At 58.8% G+C, this 27,526-nt stretch overlaps 3 protein-coding genes across 5 annotated transcripts in view; 1 reads left to right on the forward strand and 2 right to left on the reverse strand.

Moving 5' to 3' along the window:
• Positions 1-2,473: 2,473 nt before the first annotated feature.
• On the reverse strand, positions 2,474-18,799 carry DEF6 (DEF6 guanine nucleotide exchange factor). Of its 3 annotated transcripts, XM_054176423.1 has the most exons (12): positions 18,742-18,799; positions 15,525-16,888; positions 11,604-11,744; positions 8,143-8,328; positions 6,066-6,293; positions 5,825-5,971; positions 5,550-5,658; positions 5,172-5,470; positions 4,488-4,654; positions 4,089-4,287; positions 3,587-3,677; positions 2,474-3,217 (listed from the first exon to the last, which is right to left on the reverse strand). In XM_054176423.1, the coding sequence occupies exons 2-12, from the start codon at positions 15,789-15,791 to the stop codon at positions 3,009-3,011; spliced, it is 2,043 nt and encodes a 680-aa protein (XP_054032398.1). In that variant the 5' UTR covers positions 15,792-16,888; positions 18,742-18,799; the 3' UTR covers positions 2,474-3,008. The 3 variants fall into 3 exon arrangements, with proteins under 3 accessions (XP_054032398.1, XP_009904489.2, XP_054032399.1); XM_009906187.2 differs by lacking the exon at positions 18,742-18,799 and having other exon boundaries at positions 15,525-17,775; XM_054176424.1 differs by lacking the exons at positions 3,587-3,677; positions 18,742-18,799 and having other exon boundaries at positions 3,087-3,217; positions 15,525-17,776.
• Positions 18,800-19,423: 624 nt separating this feature from the next.
• RPL10A (ribosomal protein L10a) lies at positions 19,424-22,788 on the forward strand. Its single transcript, XM_054176533.1, has 6 exons — positions 19,424-19,453; positions 19,677-19,751; positions 19,872-19,952; positions 20,276-20,424; positions 21,000-21,172; positions 22,588-22,788. Exons 1-6 carry the CDS (start codon positions 19,449-19,451, stop codon positions 22,756-22,758), a joined length of 654 nt encoding a protein of 217 aa, XP_054032508.1. The 5' UTR covers positions 19,424-19,448; the 3' UTR covers positions 22,759-22,788.
• Positions 22,789-26,163: 3,375 nt separating this feature from the next.
• The window catches only part of SCUBE3 (signal peptide, CUB domain and EGF like domain containing 3), a 34,041-nt gene continuing 32,678 nt past the window's right edge, over positions 26,164-27,526 (reverse strand). The window contains exons 21-23 of the mRNA XM_054176466.1: positions 27,138-27,290; positions 26,882-26,961; positions 26,164-26,730 (exon numbers count right to left, since the gene is read on the reverse strand). Coding sequence (XP_054032441.1) covers positions 26,581-26,730; positions 26,882-26,961; positions 27,138-27,290 — 383 coding nt within the window. The 3' untranslated portion in view covers positions 26,164-26,580. The remainder of the gene's footprint in view (positions 26,731-26,881; positions 26,962-27,137; positions 27,291-27,526) is intronic.

Consider the following 27,526-nt stretch of genomic DNA (forward strand, 5'->3'; position numbering starts at 1 on the left):
GCAACGCGCCGAGCCCGCCCCGCCGAGCGGCGCCCTCTGGCGGGCGCCGACAAACAGTCTCTCCCCGCCCCACCGGCGGGCGCGAGGCCTTATGGGAAGAGCAGGCGGTGCCCGCAGGGCAGGCGCCGCGGGGCGGTGGGTGGCGCTGTGTGGGGTGGTTCTGCTCCGCCCTGGTGGCCCGCAAGGGCGTCTGAGTGGGCCCTGTTCCACCTCCGTGTCACAGCCACCCCGTCCCAAAACCTGCGAGTTGCCCCCTACTGTAGCCACCTGCAGCTGCCGTGGCTGACTGGCCCCCTCCACTGGGCCCGAGACTTCCCCTTGGGCCCTCACAGCGGTGGAGAGTGGAGGCCACGCCCATGCAGCATGGGCTGGGGTGAACTTGTATCCCGCCAGTAGGTGGCGCCAGCTGCTCCTGCAGCCACCACCGCTACCTTTCCTCCCTTAGCGCAGCACAGCAGGACGGCGGAGCCGGGGTGGAGCTGTGGGTTCGGGGCTGTGAAACGTTTATGCTGAAAGCAGCAAAGTTTGTGTCTGACTGCAAACGCTCACACGCGGGATGTTATCCCACAGCGAGCTCCAGGTTTCCCGCAGAGACATCCCCTGGCGCATGGAGAGGCCACCGGCACGCAGCTGGCACAGGGATGGTGGCAGCAGAGCCGTAAGCTCTGGAGTTCCTGCTGCAGCTTCTTCCCGGGGGTGCTGGGGCGCACGCTGCTGCTGCTCATCAGCTGCTAACTTCGGAAAAGCTCCAGCCCTCGGCCAGCTGCTCCGGGAGGATGAGGCAGATCCCAGGTGCAGCCAGACCTGGCGGCAGATCGAAGGCAGGCGCTGGCACTGCCTCCGACTCTTCCCTCGGGTGCCTGCCCTTGCCTGCAGCAGTCCATGGGAACTGGGCTCTGGGGAGCTGCCTTAAGGAGGGCCCACACAGCCCCAGGGCTGGTGACAAGCAGCGACACTGTCAGTGGCAGGGACACAGCCTCGTGAAGAGGATCTGCAGGCGTCGCCCTTGTGACAAGGCTGTGGCACAGAGGCACGGGCCGTAGGGAAAGTGGCACTTATCCTCCTTGCCTAGGAGTGGCGTGACACGGCCCTGTCCTGATGCCCGATCAGGGTGAGATGAAGCTGACAAGGGACAGTGCCATCTCCTGTCGGTGCGTTTCCACCCAGCCCATTTCCTTCCCAGCAGTGGTGCTCAGCACACTCCCTCCTTGCGCTGCCCATGGGTCCACACAGCAAGGAGCAGCTTTGCCAGGAGCCCCAGGGTGCATCCAGAAAAGACACAGCCCTGGCCTCTGCTGCAGGATGTTGAGGAGGTCCCACTCCACCAGAAAAGCTCTGGAGGGATCCTGTGTCACATGGACCAACTGGGATGTCACAGAGCTGGGCAGGCACACCAAATCTGCATGGGGATTGTATGGGGCTAGAGGGATCATGCTGCTGCTCAGGACCACACTGCTGCATCCCAGAGCAGTGGGAAAGAGAGGTGATGAACTTGACCTGCAGCCCCTACAGAGCCAGGTCCACCACAGCTGTCAGCACAAGAGCTGCAGCCACCCATGCCCTCCCTGTGCATCAGCAAGGCTGTGTGGGACCAGGGCACGGGGCCACCCTGTCACCCTCATGGCCATACAGAGCCACTTTGTTCTGGGGCAGCCACGTTACTCTACTGGCAGGCACAGAAAGGCCTCTGTCAGGCAGTGAGAAACATGAAAAAGAAACACTTTGTGTGGGGGGAGAGCTGTGAGAGCAAAGGCTGAGAGCTCAGGGTAGCAAACAGTTCGCAATCTCCTCGCGAGCAGCAGCTGGGCCCTGTACTTTCCATGCCTGCTGCCAGTGACTGTTTGCAGAGGGGACCCCTATGTAACTGGGGGCTCTGTACCCCATACAGTAAAGACCCCAAATCCCAGGTAACTGGGGCTGGATTGAAACAGAGCTGCTGGGAAATCTGACCCTGGTGTCGGCGTGGGGGTTGGTTTGGTGCAGGGGTCCACCAGCACACTGGGGTTTTGGTCTTAGTTTTTTGGGGAGCAAATTAGGTGGAGGAGAAAGGCCATGCCAGGATTACTGGAGAGCTGCCACATCCCCTGGCTCCCAGTTCACATGGCCCCTGGAGTTTTTCCTCTTGCCTTTCACAAGTCTTGACCCAGATCCTGAGCCAGGACTCTCCGCTTCAGGGAAAGGGCAAAGAACTAACTGGAGCCCAGAGCACCATGCCCAAGAACACTTAATTAATCATACAGAGGTGCTGGCCCCCTGAGATGTCACTCCTGTGCCAGCCTAGCCACCCAGAGGGGCCTTAATCATCTATGGCCAGTTTACCAGCATCTGTGTCCCTCTTGGTCTTCCACAGCCTCTTCCCCAAGTTGGGTTCTGAGTTATTTCCATGTCTCTCTTCCACAGCTGGAATCAAAACCTTGCATTGATTCCTGTAGGGCCATGGATGTGCTGGGAAAGAGGTCTGCAGGCTAGAGGCTCCAAAACCTTTATTGCTTGTTGGTTTCTGCTAACATCTAGGTGACCTCAGTGACCAGCCACCACCTTCAGGGAGTGCAGGAGGCAGTCAAGGACTCCCCGGCCTTTCTTGGGCACTGCTCGGCCTGCCAGGGCACCCCTGGCAGCACCCAGGTCACGTCAGGCGATGCAGAAGTGTTGCTGCTGGAAACCAAGGGGGAACTGAAGCCCTGGGCCATGTTGTCCAGACCCACCAGTGGAATTCTTTTTAGGCAGTGTGGAAACCAGAGAGTGGGGAGTGGCGTCCTCGTTGCACAGCTGTGCAGCCAAAAGGAGGAGGCCTTGCTGCCTTCAGCCCAGGGCTGGGCTGTCTGAGCCTCCAGGCACATCGTGGCTGCAGCCCTTCCCCAAAGGAACAGGAGCATCTCTGCCTTGCATGTAGTCACCTCTGGGCTCCATGTTGGTGCCCACTTGTCCCCATCCAGAGGGCACTGTGTGTGCCCAAAGGGATGTGCTGGGTCCCAGCAGTCCCTGCCGTGCTCTGCCATCCTGCCAGGCTAGTTGGTCGGCTCTGCAGCCTTGGTGTCCACATCTGGAGATGGTGGCATGCTGCTGTCCCCACCATTGCTCACATTTTCCTTGCTGCTGTCCTTCTTGGGGTCGCTGCCTTTATCCTCTACCTTCTGCTTGAGTCTGAGGGAGGAATCTTGTCGGGAGAGAAGGGGCTGGTAGCCAGCAAAGCCTCCTCCGCTCACCGTGCGCTTGTCTGGGGACAGACAGAGAAGAGAGCTGTTTCCCTGGGGTCCCAGTTGTGTCCTGGGTCTCCTTGTCAGAGACATTGGGGTATCTTTTCTGAAAGGTGGGGGGTCTTCCAGCCCCTGGGTACCCCAGAACAGGGAAGATGGGTGGGAGAGGTAGGTAAGAGAGGTTGTGGAGTCTCCTCTGGAGAGCTTCCAATCCCCCTTGGCCATTGTGATCCTGGGCAAGGTGTGGGTGCCCTGCTTTAGTAGGGGGGTTGGCCTGGGTGATCTCAAGAGGTCCCTTCCAACCCCTCCATGCTGGGATTCTGTAAGCCCAGGCCCCAGTGTGAGCATGCTGCAGAGGGGCAGGGAGGGTGTGGTGGCTGCTGCCTTACCTCCTGGCCCGATGGGGTGCATCAGGCGGTTCATCTGCACGTTCCAGTGCTTGACATTGGTGCTGGCCTGGCGCAGCTTCCGCTGGGCTGCCTGCAAGGGGCAGAGGGGTGAGCTGGCAGTCCCACAGCCCCCGCCTGGGGCTGCAGGCAGGAGCCTCCCTCCCTGCACTGGAGGCTTCCCCTGCGATGGAGACTCAGCTCATCCTCCTCTAGGTCTTCTACTCCTCCTCCAGTCCTCCCCCTGCACACACTGCCACTGCTGACACTGAGCTGCACACTGACACTGTGCCCTCAGGGCAGAACACCCCTGTCCCATCCCCCCAGGGCAGGACACCCTTCTCCCACCCCATGCCTGTGAATTGCACAGCTCAGAAACTCCCCGAGACAAGGCCATCTTGGTCCACAAGCTGCAGCGTCCTCCCCATTATGGAGGTGACAGTGAGGGCTGGGAAGTCCCCTGAGGCTTGCAGGGTGAAGGACGTGGCACCACTGTGAGGCTCACCATGACATCTTGGTCCACCCTCTGCCTGTTCACTCTCACTTCTTCCAGCTGCTTCTGTGCCTCTTCCAGACACTTGTTCTTGTTCTCCATCTCCTGCTTGAGGACTTGCTTCTCCTGCTGAGTTTTGATGATATATTCCTCTTGCTCTTCCTTCAGCTTCATCAGCTGCTTCAGCTTCTCCTCTTCCTCAGCCAGTAGCCTGTCCACAAAAAGCAAGAGGTGAGGATGACCCCCTGCCACTCCATTCACCAGCTTCCCCCATCCCTGCCAGCAGACTGAGCACACTCCAGTCCAATCTAGGGAGCACTCCACTGCCCTGGGGGGCATATCCCCATGTCCCACCACTGCCTTGGGCATGGGGCTGCTCACAGAGGGGCAGCAGGGATGCCCTGGTCCTACCTGGCCTGGGCATATCTCACGGCCTCCTCGTCCTGCCGTGCCTTCACCTCCTGCTGCAAGGCCTCCTGCAGCCGCTGCTGCATGGCCTCCAGCTCCAGGATGCGTCTGCGCTGCCGCTCGGCCTCCGCTTCCTTCAGGACCATCTCTGCCTGCATGGAGGCACGAGCCTGCGCCGGGGAGAGGACCCAGCAGCATGGGTGCCTGGTAGGGTCACCACCACCATCCCCAGGGCCCCCTTTCCCCCTCATGCCCGAGTGTACAGGGCCAGACGTCTCCCACAGCTGGGAGAGCCTGTGGAGAGCGCTCCAGAGGAGGCTGTTTCCCTGCTCAGAAATGGGCTCCCTGGTCATCCCAGCACCAGCACTCACCTCTCACCTGCCCACCACCTTCTTACCCCCCCGAGCAGGTTGTCCTCAACTCCTGCTCCTCAAGTACCTCACACGTCTGTGGTGACCCCTCCCATCCCTCATGCTCAGCTCACAGCCCCCAGGAGCCCAGAGGTGATGGGTAGCAGCAGCATGGTTACAAGAGCAGGACATGCTCCTAAAAGCTCCTCCAAACCCCTTTGGGCTGCCATGGGCAATGGAAGGGCTTCCCCATGAGCCCTGCAGTTACCCAGCCCAGGGCACCCACCCCGTGAGGGAAGCAGTCCTGCGGCATGACACAAGGCAAGGACACTCCCACCTGCTCAGCCTCCCGCAGCTGGATCTCCAGGGTCCTCTGCATCTCCTCATGCTGCTGCCTGCGCCGCTGCTCCTCCTCCTGCAGGAGTATCTCTGCCTGCCGTTGGGCTTCCTTGAGCAGCTCCAGCTCCTGCAGCTTCCTCTCCTTCTCCTCCTGCAGCTGCTTGAGCCGCTGCGTCTCCTCCTCCTTGGCTGCCTTGCGCTGCTCCCGCTGCTCCCGCTGCTCCCTGCGCTTCTGCTTCAGGTCTTTGTGCAGGGACCTCTTGCCCTCGGCCTGAAGCCGGATGGCCGTCTGGATGGCTGGAGAGGGAGGGGGCCGGTCAGCGGGACACGGCGGCGAGGAGGGGGATCTGGGAAAGGGCACAGGGTGGGCACAGACCGAGCGTCCACTCCTGGCGCTGCCGCGTGTCGGAGGCACTCATCTCGTAGGTGCGGGCCGGGGTCCGCACGCAGAACAGGCACCGCTTGCCGTCGCGGTCGGGCAGCACCTGCGGGGACAGGACAGCGACGGCGTCACCGCTGTGCCCCGCCTCGCCCCCCCGCCCGCTGGCGTCCCCCATGCCCACGGGTGCCAGGAGCTCTGTTCTTGGGTTCTCCTTCCTAGGGCCGGAAGGGCATCTGCTGTCCCCGAGCTGAGCGCGGCCCAGGCCGCACCTCCACGCAGCAATGCTTGTCCAAGGCGATGCTGCCCTTCTCCTCCCGCCGCTCCTCGCTGCTGTAGTAGGACAGGACGCTGGGCTTCAGCGTGAACCACCGCTCCGACCAGCTCCTCCTCAGCTGGCCCTTCTTCCAGAGGTAGCCCTGCGCCCGAGAGACACCGGGATCAGAACGGGGATGGGGTTTGTGTCCCAGGACACCTGGGCTCCTTGTGCCCCAGGACTTGTGGGCTCCTTGCCTGTTTGAGCACATCCTTGATGACCTCCTGGTACACCTCCTCCACAGCCATGCTGACAGCCTCTTGCTCGATGCCCCGCAGGAACCGCCCCGAGTTCACCATGTCCAGGAACTGCCAGACCGTCAGCCCTCCCTGCCCCTGTGGCTCCTGGCACAGGTAATCTTCCAGCTCACAGGGGTTCAGCTCCACATTCATGGCTGTGCAGATCTTCTTCAGCAGGTATTCCACCTGTGGGGAAGAGGAACTCAGATGAGAGCCACCACCACCCCACTGACCGTTCTGGAGAGCCCAAGACCAGATCTCTTTCTAGCCTGGAGGTGCAGGACTCTTATCCCAGAGGTATCACCCCAGGTATCACCCCTTGTGCCAGTCGATGGTCATGGCCAAGGTGGTCAAAGGAGCAGGCAGGCTCAGGAAGTTGACAGTGATTTAGATCCTGACCACGGCTGGGAGGTTGTTCCTTTAACCACAATGCTGAGCTGTTTTGGCCTGTTTGCAGGAGTTGAGTGCCAGAGGGAGGGCAGAGCAGTGCTGCCAGAAAGGTGTCTCCAACCCTGGCCCTGACCTCTGCACTGCTGCTTTCCACCTGACGTCAGAAAAAGCTGTGAAAGAGCAGAGGGAGCGAGAGGCCCCCAGAGGAGATGAAACTCTCAGTAGATGTCTTTTGAAAAAGGCTGGAGTGGTTGGCAGGTGTCAGGAAGACTTCCTTCAGCTTAGGTTTTGCTGCCACTTCTCCTCTACCCATGAAGTGGGGCCCACTTTGGCTGGGTGACTGTAGAGAGGAGAACCACAGCAGAGTCCCCACACCCAGCTGGATTTTTTCAGCAGGCAAAGGGCAGGAATTATTTCAGGGCATCTCTTTTTTTGTGTTTTCTAAGCTCAGCCTCGTGAGCCCAAAGCTGATTCAGTCTGCCATGGGCTGGGGAACAGGAAGCAGCCCTCTGGGGAGCAGGAAGTGCGGTTGCCCTCCTCCAGCTGCAGCCCTGGGCTGCTGCTCTGGCTCTGCCTTTTTTGGGTTTCTTTCTTTGGCTTTTCTGCTGATCTCAGGAGGTTTGGTGGGGCAGAAGCAGGCAGCAGCTGCCCCCCAAGATGAGCAATTCCTGGTGAGGCTGCTCTTAGCTGCTGAGTTTGTCCCTCCTCCCCAGATCTGCTCACCTTCTCCTGGGGGTTTGAGCTGAGAACCTCCCCCTCCAAACGCAGGGTGGAATGTGGGGATTTGGAGATTACTGCCAGAGGCTTTGCTGGGCAGCTGGGGCAGCCTGGCTCTTGCCTCTCTGGGTCACAGAATCTCCCACTGGTTTGGGCTGGGAGGGACATCCCCAACTAGAGCGGGTTGGGCTGCTCAGAGACCCAAACAACCTGACCTGAAATGGTGCCAGGGTGCTGAGCAGGAGGTGAGTATCTGCTAGGGGTGGGCACAGAGAGGGACAGGTGGGTCTGCTCTGCCACTGCCTTCATGGTGACATGGGCTGAGAGCAGCACAAAGGGGGACAGCCTTGTCCAGCCTGAGGAGCAGCCTCCCATTGTGCCAGACTTTCATGGGGGGTTGTCATCTCTCCTCCTGACAGAAATCAGGAGTCCTCCAACACCATACTCGACTCAATCCTTGGGTGTGAGGTGGAAGGGCTTGAGGCAAATGACCAGCCCCAGGAGGAGCTGAGCTGCAGCTGCTCCTTGGTTGGAGCTCTGAGAACTGGCATATTCATTTCACAGCAGGCAAGAGCTTGTTGGCATCGGCTTGAGCCATGGACGGGCACCGTGGACCAGCCCAAACCGCATCCTCTGAGACACCTCTGTGTGAGAGGCATCAGCATTTTGGAGGGGCCCTCCCAGCTACCCCCACCTCTCCCTGGGCAGCAGGAGTAGCTGTGGGCATAGTGGGGAGTGTCCAGGGCAGACAGGCCCCTCTGCCACCCCTGGGCTGCTCTCTGTCACACCCCAGAGGCACCGCATCTTGCAGGATGTGGTGGGCCCTGCCAGGAAGTGATAGCAGAATGTGTCATACCCACGTGGGGCTCTGCCAGCATGAAGAGCCCTGGAAGGAAGGGGATGACAGGCAGGAAGAGGCAGGTCCTACCTCATCTGACACCATGACCAGAGGGTATTTGTCTTCAGACAGAAAGTTGAAGAGACACCAGAGCTTGAAGGCATCTTGGTGGGACACAACACTGTTGCCGTTCCGGTCAGCCTTGTAATTCTTCTTGGCTGTCAGTGTCCAGCAGAGCTCATCGAAGTGCTCCTTGACAAAAGCTCCTTCCTCCACCTGTGGGCAGGAGTTGGGGGTGAGCCAGGTGCTGCAAGACTATGGAGGGGAGGTTGGGGGGAAGAAACTAACAGCTGAAATCTCCTGTCCTAGCCAGTGAGAAGCACAAGGTCATTGACCCACGATACCACAGCATGTGTCCCCAGCACAGGTCCCTTAGCAAGGTGTCCTGGCTAGCAGAGAAGATGCTACAGGATCACTGCAGCACTCAGCACTGTGGCATGGCCATGGTGGCTCAGCCATGTCCTAACAGAGTCTGCAGCACCAGCAGGAGCCTCATGGTGAAGCACACACAGCACTGCTTGATGCCCTCCCAAGTGCCTCCATGGCTCTGGGTTGTTCTTGTTATCCCAGCTGACCATAAAGAGGAGCTGGGGCTCAGTGAGAAGAAGCCATGGCCCCTGGGCAGGCAGCAGTAGAAGGAGGGAGGGAGGAAGGTCACTTCCATCACACTCAGCCCTGCTGTCTGTGAGCTTTTGTGACCACTTGCTGGGTACACAATTTTAGTGTGGCATTGGTGAACTGTGATGGGGACCAAGAGAGCCTGGCTGCATCTGACTGCTCCATCCCAGCTACATGAGCAAGCATGAGGGCAAGCCTCAGCCTGCAGCAGCAGAGCTGGAGCAGAACCTCTGGGTGGTGGAAAGCTGAGTGCCCCTCTTACTAGGAAAAGCCACTTCCCATTTCAGGCTGCCTCTGGGATTTTATTAGCCATGGTGAAACCAGAAGGAGGAGGTTTAAAAGTCATTTTTGACCCAGCTTTTCCCAACAGAGGTTGGACCAGATGATCCTTGAGGTCCTCTCCAACATGCTGTTCTGTAATTAACCACATGGGAAACTGGAAGGGTTTTGACTGCTCTGTGATGGAGAGGTTGGGCTGGGCTGAGCTGACCTTGGACAGCTGCCTGACCCAGGCAGATGGAGCTGGGAAGGCTCTGCCCTCCCTTGCTGTGGACCAGACCCTGGCAGTTGAGATCAGCATCCCTGGGCCAGGCTGGGCAGCTCCTGACCAGCTCAGGGCAAGGCAAGATCAACACAGAGACCACCAGGGAACACAATGTGCTGTGGGGAGCATGGCTCAGCCCCGGGGAAGCAGCAGGGGAGGGAAGAGTTACTGCAGCCAGCTCCAGGCCCTGCTCTTTCCAGCACACAGTGGAGGAAAGCTCTGGGCCAGTTTTCTTCTCCTCACTGCCTGGAGGAAACAAGCACCCAGCCAGCAAGGCTTGCTGTGACCAACAAAAGTGCCTCTGAGCCATGTGGGAAGTAGGAAGAAGGCTCCTGCCCCTGCCAGCCTCTGCCCCTGCCAGCCTCTGCCCCCGCCAGCCTCTGCCCCTGCCAGCCTCTGCTCCCGCCCCCGCCAGCCTCTGCCCCTGCCAGCCTCTGCTCCCGCCAGCCTCTGCTCCTGCCCCTGCCAGCCTCTGCCCCCGCCAGCCTCTGCTCCTGCCCCTGCCAGCCTCTGCTCCCGCCCCTGCCAGCCTCTGCTCCCGCCCCCGCCAGCCTCTGCTCCTGCCCCCGCCAGCCTCTGCTCCTGCCCCCGCCAGCCTCTGCTCCCGCCCCCGCCAGCCTCTGCTCCTGCCCCCGCCAGCCTCTGCTCCCGCCCCCGCCAGCCTCTGCCCCTGCCAGCCTCTGCCCCTGCCAGCCTCTGCCCCCGCCAGCCTCTGCTCCCGCCCCCGCCAGCCTCTGCTCCCGCCCCCGCCAGCCTCTGCTCCTGCCCCCGCCAGCCTCTGCTCCTGCCCCCGCCAGCCTCTGCTCCTGCCCCTGCCAGCCTCTGCTCCTGCCCCCGCCAGCCTCTGCTCCCGCCCCCGCCAGCCTCTGCTCCTGCCCCCGCCAGCCTCTGCTCCTGCCCCCGCCAGCCTCTGCTCCTGCCCCTGCCAGCCTCTGCTCCTGCCCCTGCCAGCCTCTGCTCCCGCCCCCGCCAGCCTCTGCCCCTGCCCGCCTCTGCTCCTGCCCCCTGCCAGCCTCTGCTCCCGCCCCTGCCAGCCTCTGCTCCCGCCCCAGCCAGCCTCTGCTCCTGCCCCCGCCAGCCTCTGCTCCTGCCCCCGCCAGCCTCTGCTCCTGCCCCCGCCAGCCTCTGCCCCCGCCAGCCTCTGCTCCTGCCCCCGCCAGCCTCTGCTCCTGCCCCCGCCAGCCTCTGCCCCCGCCAGCCTCTGCTCCCGCCCCCGCCAGCCTCTGCTCCTGCCAGCCTCTGCTCCTGCCCCTGCCAGCCTCTGCTCCTGCCCCCGCCAGCCTCTGCTCCTGCCCCCGCCAGCCTCTGCCCCCGCCAGCCTCTGCTCCTGCCCCCGCCAGCCTCTGCTCCTGCCCCCGCCAGCCTCTGCTCCCGCCAGCCTCTGCTCCCGCCCCCGCCAGCCTCTGCTCCTGCCAGCCTCTGCTCCTGCCCCCGCCAGCCTCTGCTCCTGCCCCCGCCAGCCTCTGCTCCTGCCCCCGCCAGCCTCTGCCCCCGCCAGCCTCTGCTCCTGCCCCCGCCAGCCTCTGCTCCTGCCCCTGCCAGCCTCTGCTCCTGCCCCTGCCAGCCTCTGCTCCCGCCCCCGCCAGCCTCTGCCCCTGCCAGCCTCTGCTCCTGCCCCCTGCCAGCCTCTGCTCCCGCCCCTGCCAGCCTCTGCTCCCGCCCCAGCCAGCCTCTGCTCCTGCCCCCGCCCGCCTCTGCTCCTGCCCCCGCCAGCCTCGGCTCCTGCCCCCGCCAGCCTCTGCCCCCGCCAGCCTCTGCTCCCGCCCCCGCCAGCCTCTGCTCCTGCCCCCGCCAGCCTCTGCTCCTCCTGCTCTTCGCCAGATGAGGCCACCCCTCTGATTTGAGCAGAGGTGGAGAGGACAAAGGGGCTGGTTTCTCTCCCTGAGCCCTTCAGGACATGTGGGCTGAGATGCTCCCCCGCACCCAGCCCTGATGGCAGGGGCTGACATCAGTCCCGTCATGGAGATGCTGAGTGTGAACGTCCTCACCTGCTCTGCATCCACAGAATCACAGAACCTCAGCTGGGTTGCGCTGCACGAGACCTTCAAAGTCCATCCAGTCCAACCCCCTGCAGCTAGAGCAGGTTGCTCAGAGTCCCAGACACCCTACCCTGGAATGGTTCCAGGGATGGGATATCCACCACTTCTCTGGGCAATCGGGGCCAGGGTCTCGCCATCCTCAGTGCTCCCCAACTTTCCCTACCCTTTTTCCACCCATCGAGACACAGGATCTCCAGAAGCAGAGGGCAGTGAGCCGTGGTGCTCCCCTGGGATGCTGAGGTGTCTCCACCTGAGATGCAGCAGGTCTGGGTGGATGTCCCAGGGCTCACCTTGTCCAGGATGTACTTGTTGAGGTAGGGCATGTAGCCCTGGCTGGACACTGGCCCGTCGTCATCATCACGGAAATGCTCCTCCAGCGCCACGGGGTCGTGGGGGATGCACAGCACTGTGTACAGGTTGTGGGACAGCACCTGGCCGAGCACAAGGCATGGGGAGAAAGTGAATGACTGAGCTCCAACTCTGTCCCAACACATCCCCATGGTGCCACCCACCCACTTCAGGACCATGCCCCCCTGTTTGGCACCACCCCCTGCAGCCACAGCGCTGAGGTTCGGGTTTGGCAGAGGGATGGCAGAACCCTCCTGAGTGTGAACCTCAACACCATTTAAAATGGGCAGAAATTGTTGTTTTGGGGCTTTTTTATTTGATTTATTGGCATGTGGGGAACTTTGTGCTGTTGCTTTTCCAAAGGGCTGGTACAAGCATTCCAGTTTTGATCTAGAGAAGATGCTGAGCCACCCCAAGCCGTGCAGTTGGGCAGCTTTCCGCAGCAACCTCTTGAGCTAACGACAGCTCCCAGCCTGGCCGTGGTAGTTTTGGGCCAGAGTGGCACAGCAAGATGCAAAGATGAAAAAATGAAACATTTATAGGACACTGGAGAGAAGTTTAGTCTGGAATGGAAGCAGACAATGCAGATCTGTTGACACCATCTCCAGAAGCAGGTTGTGAGCAGCTTGCCAAGGTTCCAAGGGAAGATGGTGTGCAGCACTCCTGCTCCTCTCCGTGCAGGGCTGGAAATTTCCTCCCAGCAGGAGAGGAGCTGCTGGAGGCCATGCAGCTGAAGACAGTTCTTGCTCAACCAGATTTTCTTTCTCTTTTCCACCTTCTGGACCGATGTTATCAGCAGGACTCCACCCTGTGCACCAGCACCCAGTGGCTGTAGCCCAGAGCACTGCTGCTACAGCTGCACCTTTCAGGGGCCACACTGGAGTGGAGAGGGATGGGAACACCCTGGGCATCCTCCCAGGTAGCAAACAAATCTGTCAGGATGGATTAAAAGCTTGGGAATCGCTCGCTGCTCCCCCTTTCCAACATGGGCCCTTGTCCTCATCCCTGGCAGCTGCTCTCTTTTGTGTGCCCCTGGCTATGGACAGCACTCTGAGCCCCTCCATCCTCCTGGAGTGGTTACCTACAAAGTGGAAGTAGGGCAGGGTGGGGAGCAAAGCCCTGGGCAGGCTGAGGGTGGATGCATTGAGCTGGGGCTGCCCCAGCCCCACAGGAGAGGAGAGGTGGGAAAGCCCCCACCAGGCTCTGAGAGGAGGGGAAGGTGATGGAGGAGAAGGGAAGGGACGCTCTGCGAGTGGGTTGGTGACACAATCGTTCCCCTGCAGCACGCAGGGCATGGCTGGGGGGGACAGAGGTCTGCCTGATACCCCCAAGCACCCCAAATCCTTCCTAGCACCAGCCCTGATGCTGTTCTGCACCCTCTGCTCTCCTGCCCCACCTCACCCCTCACTCCCACCCCTGCCGACCCAGCCAGAGCCAGGGGTGGAATATTTAAGGTGCCTGGAGAATGCAGCTCCTCTTCCTCTGCCCCGTGGGTGATGCCTGGGGCGATGCCAGGGCTGGGGCTGCCCTTTTGGGGTGGAGCCTAGCTCCCTGTGTTAAACACAAATCCCTCTGGCCTCGGGGAGCAACAGCAGGGGACTGAGGCTTCTGAAAGCGTGCAGGGAGTGTTGCTGCTGCCTCGGTTTCCCTCTGTACAAGCAGACCTGTCCTTCTAAGACAATCAAAGCTTCTGTGGAGTTGGGGATGCAGGGAATCCTTTCCATGGGGATCCCCAGCACCAGAAGCCTTTGCCAGCAGTGAGGGTCCCTTGAGCTGCCCACACAGCTGCCATCCGTCAGCCAGCACCTGTGGAGCTGGGGAGTCGCTCCCTGAGCCTGGCCAGGGAAGCTGTGATGGCATGGAGAGGACAAACACTCCTCCAGGAGCAGGGCTGCTGTGTACCCGCACTGGGGACAGGCCTCCCTGACCTCTCTCCACGTAGCACTCACTCACCAGTCTGTCCTTCCTTCCTGTGCAGCTCCACACCTACACTCACGTGCCCAGAACTCAACTGCTTCAACCCAACAGCTTCCCACAGCTTCCCCACCGTGCTCTGAAGTGCCGCTGAATCTACCTGGGCAGCTGCCTGGAGAGAGCCTGGGGGAGCAAAGCTCCCAGCAAAGCCCCTCCCAGCTCCTGGGGCTGCTTTTGTTTCAGTAGGTGCAAATGCTGTGAGCATCAACATTTCTCCCACCCTTCTTCAAGACCCTTCTTGCCTGGGTGAGGGAGCAGAGCACAACCCAGGAGAAGTTTGGAGAGTGCAAGGCCACTGTGGCTTTAACACTTCACTGCTGAAGCTGGTGAGACCCTGGATTTCTTCTCTCTGGACCAGCAGAATTGGCTTGCACAGGCTGAGGCAAACCTGAGCCAAAGTCTGGCAGCAATGAGTGATGGAAATGAGCTGGCCTCAGCCTCAAGTCACCCAGAGCTGTGCTGCAGCACACAGCAGCGCAGCCCAACCCATCCCCTCACCCAACGCGGGCGGCAAAGCAGCAGGGGTGAATCTCCTTTCCCCTCCAAAATGTCATCCTGGGCAAAACCACTGAGGAGACTCTGTCCCCAGCACCCCCACAGCCTCTGCACGGGGGGTTGCAGGCCCTGGTCCCCCCCGCACACTCTCTAGGGAATTGCTGCGGCCTCAGTGCTGAGCTTGCTCACAGCAGCACTGCTGGGGCTGGGCTCCAGACACAGAGCCTGGGTGCAGGGGATGCTGTGAGGGGAGCACAGCACCTCCCCGGGGATTAGTGAGGGGAATGAGGCCCTGGTCTGCTTTGGGATTTTCCCTAATTCCCTCAGGTATTCCTGCAGGGCTGAGCAGGCAGCGTGGCTCGCAGGGCACTCGTGCAGGGACTTGCTGGGCCAGGCTGTCGGCTGCAGCCGAGCAGGAGGAACCTGGCTTCACTGCTTCTCCTCTGGACCTCTGCCAACAGCCCCCTTCATTTTGGGGCAAAGCATGCCCCTACTGCCAAGCCCAGCTCCATCCCTGCAGGCTGTCCTGGGGGAAGCCCTATAAAACAGAGGCAATAAAGAGGTTTCTGCAGGGCATTTCACAACTTCTCTTGTAGACTGGCAGCAGCTGTCAAGTTCTGATGCAACCCCTCCCTGCGCTTTGCATGTTTCTAGCTCAGGTCTTGCAGCCCCCTGCTCCAACCTGCAGTTTCAACCCCAGCAGCAGCCAAAGAACCAAAACAAGAAAACAAAAGAGGAGTCTTCTGGTTTGCAAAGAGGGAAAAAAAAAACCAACCCACCCCAAATCAGTAATTGTTGGCAAAGCTGAGGCAGAGCCTGGCGGAGTCCATCTGACTCCATCCTGGAGGCAAACAGAAAGGTTTTTAAGCCACATAGGTTCTGACAAAGGGCTGAAGGCTGAAGCCTGCTGCAGAGGTGCTCATGGGGTGGAGGAGCAGAGTGAAGCTCTCTGTTATTTCTGCCCAGACCACTGAGGAGTTTTGTTTAAAACTGGTCGGCCCCTACCTCACGACCTGCTGGCTGTGCCGGAAGCACCAGCGCGGGTGCCCCGACAAGCAGGAGCACAGGAGGCTGAGTTTGGGCTGCTGGTTGGAGACAAAAAGTGTAAGAGACTGAAAACACTCCAAAATCAGGATTCCCCTAATTATCAGCTAGAAAATATGCTTCAGCATGAACTGCCCCAACCTGTTTTTAAGAGGGAGATGAGGCAGAGCCGGAGAACTTCACCAAAAGCAGTGTGGAGGTGACAGCAGGGTCTCATTAATCCTAACATCTAACAATTCCTCCATGGAAACCCAGGAGGGATGAAAAAGCATCCCTGGAGCCACTCTGCACACCACCTCCCCACCTGCCAGCCCCAGGCTGGGGCCACCCCAACCCCTCTGAGGACTCACCTTGAGCTGGGATTTGGAGACCTTGCCGCTCTTCTCCACGTCCAGGGCGGTGAACGCATACCAGATGGACTTGAGCAGCTCCGCTCGCAGGTCCATGGCGACAGGCGGCGGCGGCAGAGGCGGCTCCGTCGAGGCCGAGGATCCGGTTCCAGGAAGCCGCCTGCCCCGGCGGCCCCGGGCGGCGGGGGACGCGCGAAGCAGCAGCGCCATCTGCTTGGGCACACCGCGGAGCAGCCGCGGGGCACATCGCGGCCCCACGGGACACATCGCTGGGCTTCTCCCTCCCCACGGACAGAGCGTGGAGGACAATGCAGGGCTCACAGGGAGGGATTTGGAAGCCTCTCATTCAGCTCAGAAATCAAAAGCTGTCTTCTGCAGAGAAAAGTCCCCTCCCTGCCTCAAGCTGCAGCTTCCTCGTCTGAGATTTTAATGATGTGAACTCGAGTTATGCCTTTTGGGAAGGCTCCAGCCCTGCTGGGTTTGGGATCGGTTGCACCAAGGCAGGTGAGCAGACATCTAGCCCCCTGCAGCTCCCCTGGGTTCTGCCTGTCCACACCTCCCTGTGCAGCATGGGGCAGGTCAGCAACCCGAGCAGGAAGGCATTCACATCAGCAGTGCCACCCTGCCCTTCTCCACGGGGCTAAGACTGCTCCCACCACTGGCAAACCTTAGTGCTGAACAGAGCAGAAAAGGGAGATGGCATACAAGGTGCTTTGCAGGGTGAAGGAAGCACTGCCCAAAGGGAAGGAGCAATTGCCACCTGCCCTTTTAACTCTGTGCTCAGGGAGGACTCTTCTGTGCCACTCTCACGCCTGCCACAGGAAATGAGTTCCCATCACCTCTCAGTTTAATGTCACCTCATTTTGGAGGTGGCTGCTGGGTCATGGTGGCATTGCTCTCAACAATCCCCACCCTCCTCTGCCAAACACCTCCAGAAGCACTGTCTCATAGCTCAAAGGAAAATCCTGTCCAACTGCTCCCACAGGAAACAGGCTCTGCTTGGGCTCCACGGTTGGCACAAACACAGCAGGCAGCTTACTGGCCTTGTCTGCAGGCTTCTGATCTCTCAGACAACTGTGAGAGAGCCCACGGGTAAGACAACACTTCCAGCATCTGCCTACACCACCAGATTTGCCTTCTTGTCAGATTGCTAAAATCTTCTCACGAAATCACATGCTCTGTGTCCTTGCCCACTCGGCCTCAAAACCACAGGCAAGGAATTAAAACTACCTGCACCTAGTGGACTTGTTAAGGCTGACAGAGGAGCCTGACAGGTGGAACACAGACAGTTGTAGCCACATCTAAAAGCAAAGAGGTCCTCACCTTTCTGAACTCAATGACTTGCCCTTCAATCAGCTTTTCACCTGAAAGGGTTAATAAAAAGCTGTGAACACTGCCTGCAGAGGCCAGCTGTGCTGCTCCCAGGAGCTGTCCCCTTTGCTGCATCTTCTCGAGGAAACCATTCCCACAGAAGACAGCAAAAGTGTTGCATAGGAGCTGTTATTTGTCAAGCTTTCCTCTGAAGAGCCATGGAGGCACTTCCCAGAAATGCTGGAGCCTCCTCTTCCCAGACAGGATTCAGGACAAAGAACCCCAGTCAGGGTTTGTTTAGCAGCTGCCCTGCACAGCCCTGTAAGCCAAGAAGCAGAAAGGATGATGAGTGCTAAGTGGTTTGGATCTAATGTAGAAAGCAACGAGACAAACTCAGCTGGGAGCTTTTCATGGTGTCAGCAAGGCCCTGGATTTATTTTCCTCTACTCTGTTGGAGTATCAGCACTTGGGAGAAAATACAAGACCTAAAGTGTTGCTGCTGCCTTTGATAGGCTGTGAAGACGCTTCACACAGCTCTGGGTAGCCTTGTGATACTGTTTCAGTGACCCAATTATTTGATGCAAAGAGGACATTACTCTATCTCCCCTGAAGGTGAGGATTCCAAGGTGCATGTCTGGAGGGTCACAGAATGCAGTGGGTTTCAACAGTCCCATTCCACACATGAAAAACTTGTAATCGCTGAATCATGAGAGTGGGAAAAGATCTCCAAGATCATGCAGTCCAACCCTTAACCCAGCACTGCCAGGTCACCACCAAACCATGTCCCTCAGCACCACATCTCCAGTGCTTTGAAAACCTTCCAGGGATGGAGACTCCACCACTGCCCTGGGCAGCCTGGGCCAGGCTAAACCACTCTTTGTGTGTACCATTCCCACACCTAGGGCTGACAGAGCTAGCAATCTGTTCCACAGCCACAGAGGAGGTAAAAGCTTCTCAGGCCTCCTGACAGCCTGCTTTTAGAGGTAGTGCAAATGACACCATCAAGCCCTTCCCATCCTCTACATGACCTGCAGGAAAAGTTTGACTACTTCAAAGTCTGAAGCTACAGGCAGGTGTCCTGTGCTGGAAGTCAGGGGCTGGATGATAAGCTGTATCCCTGGAAGCATCCTCATTCTCTCCTCCCTTTCCTAATTCCCAGGCTTCTGAGGAACAGAATTACAGATTACCAGACCCTCATGAAAATATTTCACCAGAGGCACACTGCCAATAGATTATCCTTGAAAACAGCCACAGTGGATTCTTTATGAGTCATCTCTGAGATAGCCTAATATTTTATCATTTTAATTTCCAGGAATAAATCTGACCACTGCCCATCCCTGCAGCGCCCAGGGGTGCAGCCATACTCTGTGTGATGCTTAGTGCCCTCTAACCTAAATGCTTCTGACACCGGAGAGGCAGCTGCTGCAGACTGGCTGCTTTTAGGGCTGACACCTCCTGGGAAGCACGGCAGCTCACCTCCCAGCAAAGGCTCCATCCCAGCATGGTCCCTTTGAGCTGCGACGGCTGCCGTGCAAACCGCTACCAGCGCTGCTGGCGGAGCCGCGCCCCTGCAAGGGATGGGGCAGGCGGTGCCCCAGGAAGGGCAGATGGAGGCGCGATGCGAAGCCGCTCAAGAGATGGCAGGGCAAGGCATGGCCTGGCACCATAGCAAGCCCAGATACCCTGGGGATGGCCGGGAGACATGGCGGCTGCTGGCTACAGGGGTGACGGCAGCAACTCGCTGAGCCTCGGCTGCCCCTCGGCCGCCATCTCCGCCGCCTCGCAGGCCTCCTCCCGCACCCACTTTAGGCAACCCGAAGGGGCTGAGCGCGCCGCATGAGCGCCATGCCCCGGGACCCGACCCCTGCCCTCTCCGCCCCGCAACCCGCATAACACCGAAGCTCACCGCCGCGCCTCAGCCGCACGCATGCCACCATCCAGGTTCCGGGGCTCGGCGCACCGCCCCTCGGAACTGCGCTGTCAGAGCCGACATCGGGCACGCGAGCCACGAGGCGGCCAACGCGCGCGCGCACCGCAGACAGCGAGGCCGGAGGCACGGCTTGCGCCTAGCGGCCTGGCGCTGTAAGCCCTTCCGCAGCCGCAGGAAGCTTAACAAGGATAGCTGATAGCACCGAAACCCAAGAGCAGGAACCTGCTCCAGCAGCACAGCGTTGTGCTCTGGCAGCCTTTCACGCAGGGGCTGCTGGGGATCGGGGTTCCTGGGGTGTGTACCTACATCACTGCGCTGCGAAGCTATGGAGGGGCTCCTGGTTTGGTAGACTGAGACAGCAGGCAAAGAGACCAGAGCTGGTCGTTTACCAGCAAAGGAGATGCAGACGTGAGGGGAGCCGAGAGGCGGGGAAGCCGGTGGGACCCTCCACAGCACGATCCGCCACGCCCAATACGGTGCTCACCGTGCCACAGTCCGTCACTCCCAACATGGCAGCTACAGAGTGCCGCGCCGCGCCGCGCCACTCTCAACATGGCGGCCAGACAGTGTCATACACTGCCGCTTTCAACATGGCACGATCACCAAGTCTCGCGAGATTTCGCCTCTATTTATAATGCATGGGAAAACCACTCCCCCCCTTTCTGTCACGGCAAGCCGGCGCCATGAGGTGAGTTAGCGCCCGGCGGGGCCATCCGCCGCCATCCTCGCATATCCGGCAACTGCGGGGCGATCCGGGCGGCTGGCAGAGTGCGGGCAGCGGGGGCCGATCTTTGGGGCTGCAGAGGGGGAGCTTGGATGAGCTGGTGTGGGCTGAGGGGCTTTGTCCCGGAGGCCCGCAGGAGGCCCAGGCCGGCTCAGCCCTGAGCCCGCCTTGTCTTTCCTCCCCGCAGCAGCAAGGTCTCCCGCGACACGCTGTACGAGGCGGTGAAGGAGGTGCTGCAGGGCAGCAAGACCAAGAAGCGCAAGTACGATCCTGTGCCATGGCGGCACCGGGCGCAGGACAGGCCGCGGCGCTTGGCCGGGGCTCGCTGATCCCCAGCCCAGCTGGGCCCTCACCCGCGCCGCTTCTCTCTCTAATGTCTCAGATTTGTGGAGACGGTGGAGCTGCAGATCAGCCTGAAGAACTACGACCCGCAGAAGGACAAGCGCTTCTCCGGCACCGTCAGGTTCGCCATGCTGTAGCTCCCACCCAGCCTTCGGCCCGCGCCCCCGCCGGCTGTCACGGCACGGGGGCCCGGTGCGGAACCGCTCGGGTAGTTCAGACCACCCCGGCTGAGCGGGTGTGGCTGGACGGACCCCTACCCTGGGTCTTAAAACATTAGGGGAGGTGGGGCAGCCTCTGTGCTGTCCCCACCGACCTGCTGGAGAAAGCAGGTTAGAAGCTGTGGAGGAAGATGCCCAGCAGCTGTGGTAAGGTACCTCTGTGGTGGGTCCCATTGGAAGCGTGCGGTGCTGGTGGTTCATAGTCATTTGAATCTTCTGTCCCCAGGCTGAAGTCAACTCCACGGCCCAAGTTCTCAGTCTGCTTGCTGGGGGACCAGCAGCACTGTGATGAGGCCAAAGCAGTTGACATCCCTCACATGGACATAGAGGCTCTGAAGAAACTCAACAAAAACAAGAAGCTGGTGAAGAAGCTGGGTGAGTGGTGGCATAGGTCACCCCGGATGACTCGGGAGGGATGGTTTTCCCTGTGCTCGGATTTCCATGTCTTTGTTAATTGCAGGAATAAAAAGCTAGCCAAAGTCAGCCTGAATCTGTCTAGAAACTCTCCAGAACAGCCAATAAGCTGTCAAGAGTGAAGGTGTGACAGATCAGTCCTCCAGGAGTGGAGTTGATGCTCTTCTCCAGGGAAAAAAGGACACAGGAAAACTACCTCCCTCAAAGTTTCATTGTTAGCTATTGTTCCTTACTTTCCTGGTTGGGGAGCAGCTAAAGCTGAGTTGAGGTTTGGACTTCAACTTCAGGATTTAAATTGAGTGTCACAGTGTGGAGCTGTGTTTTGGGGGGTGGGGTGCTGGCCACAGTGACAGGAATGATTCCTAGTAGAATTGAGTGAAAACGCCTTCGGGTCAGCCTGGCAGGGCTCTGGGAATATCAAAAGGCTGAGGGAAGTGGGGCACCTCAGTCTTGGATGAGCTGATGGTCCCAGTCTCGGTGTAGCAGCCAAGTCCATCCTCAACCCTGATGGTTCCTCACCCCCATGCTTCTCCCAGCCAAGAAGTACGATGCCTTCCTGGCTTCCGAGTCCCTGATCAAGCAGATTCCTCGAATCCTGGGTCCGGGTCTGAACAAAGCTGGCAAATTCCCTTCTCTGCTCACTCACAACGAGAACCTGGTGGCCAAGGTGGATGAGGTCAAATCTACCATCAAATTCCAGATGAAGAAGGTAAAGCTGTGCCTTTGCCCTCTAGAGCAGCACCCTGCTGAGGGCTCCTTGTGGCTGCTGTCGCTTGCTCGTGGCTGTTCTGCGGGCTGGGCTGTAGGTGTCCCTCGAGCATCTCCCCTGAAGTGTTGCTGGTGACAGTTCCCTCTGCAGGGAGGGGAGCACTGAGCTGTCACCCGGAGTGGAGGCCTTTATCTGGCTGAAAGATCTGGGAGCAGACTATTAGGAGATGATCTTGATGTGTCAGTGCTGGGCACAACCAATGCTAATTAATGCTTTTTGTAGGAAGGGGGTGCCAGTGGCAGGGTGGGGCACAGGCAAGCATGTCCCCAGCTTGGGGAGGGAGTTGTGCTTTGCCAAAGAAGAGCGCAGGACTTAACTCTCCAAGTGAACTCTGGAGCAGCTCTTGAGACCTTCCAGGACTAAACCACCCCCATTCAGTCTGGTGTCTGAATGGGACCTGTGGGTGTTACCGAGCACTGACAGCTCTGGGTGGCCGAGGTGTGGGCCTGGGGACACAACTGGCAGGAAAGGGACATGGTTTGCAGAGGCTCTAGCAGCTGAAGTGCTCAGCTCAGGCTGTCCCGATCCTTGGCCTGGCAGCTTGCCTGTAAGTCCCTTTTGTCTTTGCCCTGTGGGGAGCAGCCCTCAGAAGCTCCTTGTGTTCTCTGTCTTTTGTATGTGGAGAGGAAGGGCTGGTGGCTGGTGAAAGTGAAGCTGTTGCCATGCTTTGGGATGAAGTTTGGAGCTCGGGGTCAGTCCTGCAGCAGCTCAATGGGGTTAAAGCAGGGTCTGCTCCCACACCAGCTCAGCACAGCTCCGAGCTGTCTCCGGTGCTCCTGCTGCCCCAGGCTGTCCGGTGCTTAAAGGAGCTGATAGGAAAGCTGGGAACAGACTTCTGAGCAGGGCCTGTAGTGACAGGACAAGGGGTGATGGTCTGAAACTAAGAGAGATTCAGACCTGGTGGGTGAAAATTTATTGTGCTGAGGGTGATGAGACCCTGTCCCAGGTTGCCCAGAGAGGTGGGAGATGTCTCATCCCTGGAACCATTGCAGGCCAGGTCATTTGGGGCTCTGAGCATCCTGTTCTAGCTGCAGATGTCACTGCTGGCTGCAGGGGCTTGGATAGACTTTAAAGGTCCTTTCCAACCCAAACCAGTCTTGGGTAAGTCACCTTTGTGCTCTTTCCAAGTTGTTGTTCAGAGCTGGCATTCAGATGCCACCAGATACAGTCATGAGAGTCACATGCCAAATACCTTGAGCTCAGTGGCAACCCTGCCCCATGGATGAGCTGGAGAAGCCCTGTCCAGCTGGCAGGAGATCATTGGATGCCCTGAAGAGTTCAGAGCAGCACTGAGCTCTTCTGGCAGTGATTGCTGTGTAATGGTGCCTGAGTGACCCTAGTGTCCATGTCCCCAGGTGCTGTGCCTGGCTGTGGCTGTTGGCCATGTGAAGATGACAGAGGATGAGCTGGTCTACAATATCCACTTGGCCATCAACTTCCTGGTGTCCTTGCTGAAGAAGAACTGGCAGAATGTTCGTGCTCTGTACATCAAGAGCACCATGGGCAAGCCCCAGCGCCTCTACTGAGGGGGCAACAATAAACTTTCAGGACTCCTACAGCTGTGTGTTGGTTGTGTTCCTCCAAACCTTCTGGGGAAGGGTCTGTTGAATTGCTGCTTGCCTCTGGCAGGAAAGGTCTCAAATGCTGTGTCAAGGTGGTGGGGATGTGAACTTGAGGGTTGGAGCTTTGAGGGAGGAATCCTGATCAGGGGTTCAGGGCAGGGAGCAGGAATAGCTCTGCACTCACATCAGGAACAATTATCCACGGTGGGGTGCAGGTAGAACCCCTGCAGTTATCCTGTAGCCTTTACTTTGTGCTGTCGTCTCCTGAGGCCACCTTGCACCACCAGGCTCTGCTCCATGGCAGCAGCTTCCCCAGTTTGAGAGGAAATCCCACTTGGAGGCTTCTGCTGCACCATCAAACCAGTGATGGGCTGGGGGGGGTTCCCAGGATGAAGAGGATGAGGAGGTGCTGGGTGGGAGCTCAGCAAAGGGGCTGGGGCTGAGGGTAGGGAACAGTTTCCACCCCCTCTGCTTCCTTCAGCCAGTCCCTGCCCCACTGCACATTCTGGGCTAAAAAAGGGCAATGTTTGCTCTACTGCCTGTGTATAAATAAGGACATTGTGTCATGGCTTGCAAGGGTGCAGGGTTTAAACTTCGGGGGGGGGGGTGTCAAAAAAAACCCCAAACCCCAAATGCCTTTGAAAGCATCTGAGAGAACAATGAGAGCAGCTCCGGCTCCTGCTGCTAGCAACCTTTACCAGAAGCGTTGGGAGCCAGAGCTTTCTGAAAGATCAACACCAAGAAATTCCATTTAATAATTAAAAAAAGACAATACAAAATGCAAACATTTCTTTTCTTTTTTACAATGTTCAGATACATTTTCTTTCCTTTTTAATCAAGTGCAAATAACTTCATGAACTACATCTTTCATTGCTTGAACCGTTTCTGCTGGAGGTGGCAAGTCATGGCCTGCTTCAAGAGGCAGGGAGAAATGTCCCAACATGAAAAGAGCCCCAAAAGAGCAAATCCCAGCGACCCTCCTTCGTCTTCCTCACCTCCAGATACTCAGTACAGCGGGGGGGGGGGGGGGCTGGTGCTGTGGTTTTCAGCCTTTCAAACCCTTTCTGAGGGAGGGGCTGGGGGAAGAGAGGAGTTGAGCTGCAGTTGGGTGGCTCTGGTGGTCCCCTGGGCTTTTCGGGGGGGAAGGTATTTGAGCTATTTGGTGTCTTTGGCCAGCAAGGTGCTGCTCACCTCACCCTCCCAAACCTGCTGGAATGGAGGGGAGGTGGTGGGTGCAGTGACAGCCAGGACACCTCAAGGGTCTGGGGGCCTTGGTCTCAGCAAGGTTGCAGTAACAGCAGCCCCACAGCTAAATCACAGAGAATTAATTAACTCCTCTGAGCAAGGTGATGAGGGACAAATCCTTGGCTGCCTCACACCAGGGTTGGTCATTCCTGGATGATTTTTATCTTCTAAATAAGAAAGACCTTTACAAGGGTCACTGCTCTGCTGTGACTGCCCCCAGGCAATAACCCCCAAATCCCTACGACAGCTTTTGTGCATCAGAGCAGCTGCTCAGGCACCGTCGGAGTGACAAACAGCTCAGGCTGCAGCTGTGCAGCTTCCACAGGGGCTGGGAGCCGGGCGGCAGGAGGGCTAAGTCCACAGCTGGGATGGATCAGGACAGACTTTTCCAGCCGTCCTGGGGACAAACCTCACCCCTCCTCTGCCAGCTCACCCAGACCACAGCCCCAGACAGAGCCCCACAGCGGCTCTGGGGGTTGCTGGAGCAGCAGGGATTGAGGAGGGAGGACACGAGGGAGCAGCTGCCTCCTGCTTTCAGCAGGGACTGACCTCGGGGGCACGTGCAGAGCAGTAAATTAATTGGTTCGCTAAGAGCAGGGTCTGCCCCAGATGTGGTCAAAGGGACAGCAAAAGACAAGCTGGGATGGGAGGGGACCTGCCAAGAGGAATGCTGTAGGCAAGGCCACCACATTTAGTCCTGGCCTCTCCAGGTCTTTGAGAGGATGGAGATGGGGATGAAGGTGAAGGTAGGTGAGAGCTGAGAGCTGGTGGCAGGGCTAGAAAGGAAGCAAGGCATGTGGAAGAGGACGAGAGCTAACCAGTGGCATCAGTTGCCTGTCCCCAGGGGGCCTGCCTGGCCACATGAAGGGGATAAACCCCTCTGTGATATCCAACTGGCCATCGCTCCCAGCTGTGTCTAAAGATGATGCTAGGGGAGGGCAAGTGGCAGTGGAAAGGGGGGGGTGGCATGATGGGATCCCACCTGAGAGCCACATCCTGCTCCCTGTGGAGGGGCTACCACAGCACAGGGACAGGCACAGGTGGAGGGACACAGCCAAAAGCACCCGAAGAAACTTAGAGGCACAAAGCTCCCCCTGAGCCAGGGAGGGACGGCTCTGCCCCAGGGACCTCCCTACCTGGGGGAGAGATTTCAAGTATGCCCCCAGAAGCAAAACCATTTGCAACAAGCAGGTGATGGGGACAAAGTCAGGCATCTTCCACACAACAGGGCTTGAACAATCCCCAGTCCAGGGTGGGTCACCCCAAAAGCTCACACAGCCACCCCAGCTGCTCCATGTCCTCCATGAACGGCCTGAGCCACCTCAAACCACCTGCACGAACTCACCCCATCACTCACACGCCGAGCAGGAGAGGCACCATCTGCTCACCACACAGGGGACTCATGTGGGACAAACGTGGCAGAACAGGTTGCAAGGCCTGGAAAGAGGCAGCCCAGCAGGCAGCAGTGGCCCGGGGCGGGGTTTGCTTTGGGTGGGTGGCTGCTGTGTTTGCTACAAACACATTCTCGTCTCTCAGGCAGGTATAAATATTGCTGTTCTAGTAAAACAGACAAACAAACAAACAAAAAACCCAACCAAAAAAAACCCCAAACAAACCCAAAACAACCAAACAAAAAAGCCAACCAAAACCACAACTTCCCTCTAAATAATATAAAGAAGACTCAAATGATTGCACTTAATAGATACGAAGAAGGTAGAAAGGAGGATATCCTAGTGCACAAACATTTACTCCTGCTCTTCACAAAGCTGCTTTTCCAAGTTACTCTTTGGCAGAGCTTGTAAGAAAGTCTGGTTTCTGGGCACAAGTGTCTGGGGCGGGGGGGTGGGGAACACAAAATCCAAACGAACCCTGCTGAAAGTCCTCCTCGCTGCCTCTTTCCTCCCGTGCAGCCAGGCATTGTTCTTGCGGAACGTGGCTTGGCTGCTCTTCCCTCCCAGCGCCAGCGCGGCAGCCACCATGGCTGCTGCTGGCCGGTGGCTTTGCTGAGCTCTCCTCTCCGTCTCCCTTCTCATCAGCTCTGCTTCTGCGAAATTCTTTTCCCCAAAAAATTCTTTTTCTGCAACGTGACGCCGACACCACGGCCCAGGCGCGGCATTACCTTCTTGCGCTCCTCTACCACAGCGCTCGGCAGGGCTGCAGCCAGCACCAGCCCCGTGGGCTGGGAGGACGATGACCTCCCCCACGTGTCCAAGGCAGGCAGTGGCACCGGGGAAGTGGGACAGACCTGGCGTAAAGGAAGCCAAAGGTTGGGCACAGGATGGTGACAGGATCAGCGCTTCAGGTTCCTATGGTGCAGAAGCTGCTTCGTAAGAGAGGAGCGACTTCGTCGGCGGCCGGATGAGACCGGAGCTTCCCCCCACAGCGAGGGGTACGGCTTGTGGGGAGCACCGGAGAAACGTCGGGCGGACGTCTGCGGGGCGAGAGGTGCCGGTGCTGCCGGAGCCGAGAGGAGGGAGGAGAAAACCGGAAAGGAGGAGGAAGGGAGAAGAGGGCTGCCTTGGCTGCGGGGCGGCCCGGGGGCTATTTGTAAGGCCGGAGGAAGCTGGAGACTTTGGAGCGGAGGAGTTTGATGAAGGAGCGGGGCAGCATTTCCTTGTGCTTCTCCGTGTACTTGAAGTAGTTCTGGGGGTGCGCCAGCACATCGAAGAAAGCTTTGATCAGCTTCTTGTCCTGCAGGGGGATTTGGGTCACCATCCCACTCTCTGCTCCCCCGCGGTGGCCACAAGCATAGGGAGGCTTTAGGGCACACCCTAAGGATGCTCCTGCATGCTGCAAGCGCCCAGAGCCCCAGGCAGCAAGGAGCCGGTGGGGACTCACTCACCTTGAGGATCTCCTGGTGGTTTTCAGAGGCATAGAGCCTGCCGTCCCTCACGATGTCCTCCACCAGCTGCTCATAGTCCTCTGCAAAGCCAGATGAAAACCACAGTCACTATACCAGCTGGCACTTGTCCCCAGACCTCTGGTCCCTGTCCCCCTCACATACACAAAAGGTGTGGATCAGGGTGTGACCTGGGTCCCGAACAGAGCAAAGGGGCACCGGCATACCGGGATGGTGTCCCCTCCTGCCCCATGCTCACCGTCGTAGGTGACGTAGGGGATCTGGAAGCCGCGGGCGCTGTTGGCCTCGCTGGTTTTGAAGTTGATCCACAGCTTGCGGGAGCGAGCAGTGAAAGCGATCGGCCTCTCGTAGGTCTGGCACGTCTCGTAGGTGGTGATGGAGGATGGGGAGGCTGCGGGCGAGGGCCGCCTGATGCTGGGTGCCCATCAGCAGGGCCACCTCCAGCCTTACTGTGCTTAAGTGCTCAGGGCTTAAGGTACCAGGGATGGGGGCTGCCCATCTTCACTGAAGCTGAGCTCTGCCTGACCTTATGTACCAGGGGTGCTGTTGTTCCTTCCTTGCTCTGGAAAGCTCCAAATGGGGCTTTTGACCCCCAGGATGAGTGCTGAGACCCACGTGTGAAGCCCA

Source organism: Dryobates pubescens, chromosome 35, assembly GCF_014839835.1.
Source record: "Dryobates pubescens isolate bDryPub1 chromosome 35, bDryPub1.pri, whole genome shotgun sequence".
Classification (NCBI taxonomy): Eukaryota; Metazoa; Chordata; class Aves; order Piciformes; family Picidae; genus Dryobates; species Dryobates pubescens.

Coding starts and splice junctions, on each gene's coding strand:
- DEF6 (XM_054176423.1), bottom strand. CDS start 15,791: ATGTGTCCCGTGGGGCCGCGATGTGCCCCGCGGCTGCTCCGCGGTGTG. Junction 6,294..8,142: donor TGGTCATGGTGTCAGATGAG/GTAGGACCTGCC, acceptor TCTTCCCCACAG/GTGGAATACCTGCTGAAGAA. Junction 5,972..6,065: donor TCAAGGATGTGCTCAAACAG/GCAAGGAGCCCA, acceptor TCTCGGGCGCAG/GGCTACCTCTGGAAGAAGGG.
- RPL10A (XM_054176533.1), top strand. Junction 19,752..19,871: donor AGCAAGACCAAGAAGCGCAA/GTACGATCCTGT, acceptor CTAATGTCTCAG/ATTTGTGGAGACGGTGGAGC. Junction 20,425..20,999: donor GAAGCTGGTGAAGAAGCTGG/GTGAGTGGTGGC, acceptor TGCTTCTCCCAG/CCAAGAAGTACGATGCCTTC.